Source organism: Orycteropus afer, unplaced genomic scaffold, assembly GCF_000298275.1.
Source record: "Orycteropus afer afer isolate SDZICR_OR568_19922 unplaced genomic scaffold, OryAfe1.0 scaffold00018, whole genome shotgun sequence".
Lineage (NCBI taxonomy): Eukaryota > Metazoa > Chordata > Mammalia > Tubulidentata > Orycteropodidae > Orycteropus > Orycteropus afer.
The window spans coordinates 3,971,028-3,977,295 of NW_006921605.1; the positions used below are offsets into that span (position 1 = coordinate 3,971,028).

Sequence of the window (6,268 nt, forward strand, 5' to 3'; positions counted from 1 at the left end):
CAGGCTACCTCATCCACGAGTCGGCCTGCTGGAGCGACACGCTGCGCCGCTGGTTCTTCCTGCCGCGCCGCGCCAGCCACCAGCGCTACAGCGAGAAGGAGGACGAGCGCCGCGGCACCAACCTGCTGCTGAGCGCCTCCCAGGACTTCAGCGACGTGGCCGTGCGCCGCGTCGGCGAGCTGCGCCCCACGCACGGCTTCTCCTCCTTCAAGTTCGTGCCCAACACCGACGACCAGATCCTCGTGGCCCTCAAGTCCGAGGAGGACAGCGGCAAGGTCGCCACCTACATCATGGCCTTCACGCTCGACGGCCGCTTCCTGCTGCCCGAGACCCGCATCGGGAGCGTCAAGTACGAAGGCATAGAGTTCATCTGAAGCCGGGCTGAGCAGGGCCGCGCGGGCGGGCGGGTTCCAGCCCCCCGGCGCTCACTCGCTGAACCCGGAGGACTGCGCTTACGCGGGGGCATTGCTTCTCGGAACCGGGAGCCTGTGCCCGGGTTAGAGATCGCCTGAATCGGGGTGCAGTCCCGGGGCACATCGTCTCCAGGGACACGCCTCCCCGAGTCCTTGCAGCCACAGCGGGGAGAAGGGCCCGGGCGAGCCAGGCGCTTCTGGGCACTGCCATCTGGTGGCAATGGCTGGTGGTCGCAGCTGAACTTGGGGCTCTGTGCATTTCAGTTCCATCACCCCCTTTCCTCGATCTGCGCGTCCTTTCCGTTCCTCCCGTCCGTTCCTGCGTTCAGTAAATATTTATTGAGGTCCCGCCCTGGGAACACAGCCCAGTGTGAAGCCGACCTGCCCCGCAGGCGCTCCCTCCCGTGAACCTGGGGCATTCTGCGCCCACCCGCACCCCCAGTCCTCGGGGACCAGAATGTCAGGGCTGGAGGGGAGAGGCGGGCTCTGGGACACGGAGCCTGAAGCTGCTGCCGGACAGGCCCGGCCTCCATGCAGCACGGCCTTTCATGGCCCAGCCACTCCATTTCCTCCCTTCCAGAAACTTCTGTGGCAGAGTAGCCCTTTGACGTTTCATTATGGACTTATTTTAGTTGAAGTCCCGGTCATCTTACCACACAGAGCAAAGTCCCATCGTGACCACGTGTGTTCCCGGCATGGGACGTTCAAACGGGTCTAAGTCCTCAGCCAGCAGAGAAAGATAAGGAAGCTTGCCTTTTTCCAGCGACTCTCAGTGGTTGTCATGCCTTTAAAGGCTCCTGTGAGGAACTTGAACATCTGTTTCCTGAAGAACAAGGGGCCCCAGCTTCTGAGTGCTCTCCTGGACTCTGGTCCTGGGGCTGCTGTGAGGCCCCGGCCTGGGCCTTGTCCGTGTGCAGCGGGCACCCTGCAGCCCCTCCCCAGGGAAGCTGCACACGCCTGGGGGCTTGTCAGTGGCCCCCATGGTCGGTCCTCATCATGTCTGGTCCCTGCTGTCAGTGTTCCCCACTGTGACTGGCCCTGTTCTCATTGGTCTCCTAACCCTCCAGGGTAGAGGCAGGGAGGGCTTGGGGCAGGGGTAGTCACAACCAAAGATGAGGAGGCACTTCTGTCAGTCCACAGTGCTCCTCCCTGAAGAAGCTACCTCATCCTGGGTGACCCCTCCTGGGAACATGGCTGGGCGGGCGGAGGACCTTGTCCTGGGCTCTGCCGGTTCCAGGGCCGCCCCCATGCCAACTCTGCTGCTTGGGAACTTCCATGTGGCCTCTTGGGGGGCACCTAGTGAGGACCCTCCTTCCTCACGCTGGTCGTCTGTTCCCTCACGGGGCAGAACACGGGGAACCGCCAGGCGTGCTGCCTCGTCAGCTCACTCACACCGGGCGTCACCCCACAAGCCCAGCTTCTCTGACTGCACGTCGCCGGGCTCCAGCCAGCTCCTGGGTAGATGTGGGAGATGGTAGGGCTGTGGCGTTGAAAACTAGAGAGAGGTGGAGCTCGGAAGCTCGGGGGGCGTGGGGCACTTGGGGGCTGAGATGATCCTACAGCGTTGATGCCGGTATCTGAGCCCCGCTGTCCCCAGGAGTCGGGAAGCAGTGCCTCACGCCCTGTGGTCAGTACTTCACTGAGGTCACGTCAGTGCTCCCAAGCCGGTTTCTCTTCCCTTCCTCGTACTCACTACTGGAAGCATCCTGACTGTGCCCCTTGCCTACTGGACCCATTTGTTTTATGAATAAAGTGTCAGAAGAGACTGTGAACTCTCCTGTCCCCTGGTCTGTGTGTTTGTGAAGGGCGCCATCCTGTGGGTTGGTGACAGGGATGTGGCTCGTACACCCCACAGTCATGGAGGGTGCACTGGGAGCCCAGGCAAATAGCACGTGACGGACTTGCTGGTGCAGGAGGTCATGTGCTGTGGGAGAGCTGGGCCGGGCACCTGGACCAGGGCTCAGGGGAGCCTGTCTCCCTAGGGTGCTGTAGCCCAGTCTGGCTCCTTCTTGCCCCTGGGGTCTGTCCAAGATGCCCCAAATAAACAGCATAGCAGTTAAGATTGTAGGTTCTGGGGGCCACTGCTGAGCTCCAGCCTGGCTCTGCCCCTTCCTGGCTGTGCAGCCTCTGAGCATTTGCCTGCCCTCTCTGTTTCTTGGCCTCATCTGGAACAGAACTGCTTCACGGGGCTGTCATGAACATCAGATGGATTGACACACGAAAGGCTAAGGCAGTGACCTGATGGGTAACCCTCCATCACCCACTCTGCTGCTGTTCACCCAGAAGAGATTTCCAGAAGCAGCTGTCAGTCAGGCCGAGCTCAGGCAGGCAGTCTGACTACTCTGGGCCTCGGGGAGTAAGCCTGAATCCTCAGGAATGGGCGAGATCACTCCCAAGAGACGCAGAGTAGCAAGTCCTAACGCAGAGGCCTCAGGACCACCAGGAAGCAGGGCCTGAAGAAAGAGGCCCACGCTGGAGATGGAGAAGGTGCCTTCGGAGGGGGAGGCGAAACCCCAGGGGGTGGCCTAAAGCCCAGACCCGTCCCTCCCTTCCCCACCCTGCCCTGTGTCCCTGGAGGCTGACCCAAGGGAGCCTCTCCGGGATTGAGCACGGGGAGTCCGAGCCGGTGGCTGGGAGGGGGTGACACTGGCATCCCCGATTCCTCCCTGCAGGGCCCCATCATGGCTCTCAGGGCAGCTCCTCTGCCCCACCCTCTCTGTCGGGGCCCTAACTGCTCTGTCCCCTTGTCCCTTCTGAACCAGGATGGGTGCCACACTACCCCACTCACACCTCCGTACACAGTCCCTTCACAGAGCCTCCTTAGATTATGCTCGAGGCAGGGGCAGTTCAGGGGTGGAAGACTGAAGAACTAACTGGTCCTCTGAATTAGGGTGTTGATGAAGAGTATCAAACACGCCACGGGCTGCCAGAAGAATGAACACGTGTCCTGGACGGACAGCCAGACACACCCTAGAAGTGAGGACGGCAAGCACTCATCACACGTGCTTTGGACGTGTTCTCAGGAGGAGTCCCCGCAGGACATCAGGCCCATGAAAGGGACGACCTGCAGTGGGGGCTGGCGGCAGCCGCAGCAAGGGGCTCCAACACAACGACCGTGAGGACAGCGAGGCCCGGGCACTGCTGCGTTCTGTTGTGCACAGGGTTGCCGTTGACTGGGACCAACTGGACGACACCTAAAAAACAAACATGAGGGGGTCCCCAGGTTCGATTCCCCGCCAGTGTACCCCACGCTCAGCCCCACTCGTCTGTCAGGGAGGCTGTCATGGTGCTAGGAGGGTGGACGGGTTTCAGTGAAGTTTCCAGACTGTGATGCGCCAGGAAGAGAGGCCTGACGTCAACTCCCAAAACCAGCCCGTGAGCAACCTGTGGAGGCCACGGACAAAATGGACTTTTTGGTGTTTTTCATTGTGATTTGGGTGAAAGTTTACAGAGCAAATTCACTTTCCATGCAACAGCTCACATACACTTTGTCTCATGACATTGACTACAACCTCCCACAATGCAATAGCTCCCCTCCCACTTCCTCCTGATAGTTCCCTCTTCCCTGTGTCCATCCCTCCTTGCATTCCTGCCCCCTGAGCTGTCTCCCTGTGCATAAGCAGCCCTTCTTTCTCCCATGATTGTTCTCTCCAGGGAGTGTATCTACCCCAGGTAAATGTTCAACTCATATGCCTGTCTTTTATTTGGCTGGAAACCACAGGTGTGGGTTCCATTCCAGACCTGAAGGGCAGCTAGGGGCTATAGTCTCAGTGGTTTCATCAGACTCTCTCAGACCAGCAAACCTGGTCCCCCTTTTTTTTACTAAATGATTTTGAGTTTTGTTCTACTTTTTTCTCCCTCTCTATCTAGGATCTCTTACATAGATCCCCCTCCAAGTGGTTGACAGTGGTAGCTGGGCACCATCTAGTTCTGGTCTCATAGTCGTATAGGCTGTGGATTGCATGGTGTACCGGTCACGAGACTGTTTCCATGAATCTTTGGTTTTCATCATTCTTCTTTGCTCTGGATGAGGAGAGACCCATCATTGCATCTAGATGGCTGCTTGCAAGCTTTTAAGATCCCAGTCACTACTCGCCAAAGTAGGATGTGGAACAATGTTTTGTGTGGTACGTTATGCCAATTGAGCTTGATGCCCCCTGAGACTATGGTCCCGAGCCCACAGGTCCAACTACTTGCTCCCTCTGGGTAGCTGGCTGTGGCCAAGAAGTGACTACAAACTTATCCCTTGTCAGCTCTACTATACACCTGGGAATTCTTACAGATCATACAAATACACTTGTAGAAACATTGTCTGCCAACCCTATGCATGGTCTTCGGCACACTCCCCCCTGCATAGACATATGTAATAGTTCAGCCTGTCCACCCATCTCTCCACCCATACACCCATGTTTGCCTTCACTGACCACGCAGTGCTGTGTGTTCATCTGTGTTGTCTGTACCTCCCGTGCACTTCTCTGTGTCTTCCTCTTCCTCAGTGCACTGCATTGATCACTCACATTTGGTACATTGCCCTTCCCTTCACCCAAATCAATACTTGTCTCTATCTAACAGGATTCCCTCCCTTCCCCTCCCACCCCTGGTAACCAACAAAGAAAATTTCCTTCCATACATAAACCTTTCCTTGACTTTTACAATAACGGACTAATACAATATTTGTCCTTCTGTGATTGACTTACTTCACTCAGCATAATGTCCCCAAGTCCATCCATGTTATGCGGTGTTTTGCAGATTCTACGTTATTCTTTAGGATTGCACAGTATTCCATTGTGTGCATGTACCATAGTTTGGTTTTCCATTCTTCTGCTGATTGGCACTTAGACTGTTTCCATCTTTTTGCTATTGTGAATTGTGCTGCGATGAACATGGGTGTGCATATATCTGTTCTTGTCCTGGCTCTCACTTCTTCAGGACACATACCTAGTCACGGAGTGGCTGGGTCCAATGGTATTACGAATTCCAGCTTTTTAAGAAATCATCACACTGTTTTCCACCGTGGTCCGCATACAAAACGGATTTGTTTCTATACAGCTGCAGCCGAGCAAGTAGAGATCAAAATCAGAAAAGGTGCCGTTTTCAGTAATTTCACAAAAACCTGACGTACCCAGGTACAGATCTAACAGAACACGTGTGAGATCTACGTGCTGAAACGACAGCACATGACAGATTGAAGACGACGCAAAAGGCCGAGTGGTATGCCATCTTCACACGTGAAAAGGCAGTGATGTCATCTTCATGCGTGTGAGATCTATGTGCCGAAACGACAGCACACGACAGATTGAAGATGACGCAAAAGGCCGAGTGCTATGCCATCTTCACGCGTGAAAAGGCAGTGATGTCATCTTCTTGCGTGTGATATCTGCGTGCTGAAACGACAGCACACGCCAGATCGAAGACGGTGCAGAAGCCAGGAGTGGTATGCCATGTTCACGCGTGAAAAGGCAGTGACGTCATCATGCGTGTGAGACCTGTGTGCCGAAATGACAGCACACGCCAGAGCGAAGACGGCGCGGAAGCCAGGAGTGGTGTGCCATGTTCACGCGTGCGAGAGCTGTGTGCTGAGACAGCAGCACGCGTGGGAGAGCAGACGAGGCCACGAGTAGAATGACAGGCCGTGTGCGTGGCCAGAAGACTCGGTTTTGAAAAAGAAAAGCGAAGTTGAAGACTTAGACAATAACGTCAAACCTTCACGTAAAGCTGCAGGATCGGGACAGCAGGACCCTGTGGGCCCAGTGGTGAAGACTCAGCTGCACCCCAAGGTCAGCAGTTTGACCCCACCATGCTGCTCTGTGGGAAGGAGCTGTGGCAGTCTGCTTCCGCGAAGACCGATAGCCTTG

The 6,268-nt window shown here is 56.1% G+C and overlaps 1 protein-coding gene across 1 annotated transcript in view; it reads left to right on the forward strand.

The window, feature by feature from the left end:
* The window catches only part of CANT1 (calcium activated nucleotidase 1), a 4,885-nt gene extending 4,511 nt beyond the window's left edge, over positions 1–374 (forward strand). Inside the window, exon 3 of the mRNA XM_007959605.1 lies at positions 4–374. Within this exon, the coding sequence (XP_007957796.1) occupies positions 4–374 (371 nt within the window). The remainder of the gene's footprint in view (positions 1–3) is intronic.
* The last annotated feature ends 5,894 nt before the right edge of the window (positions 375–6,268 follow it).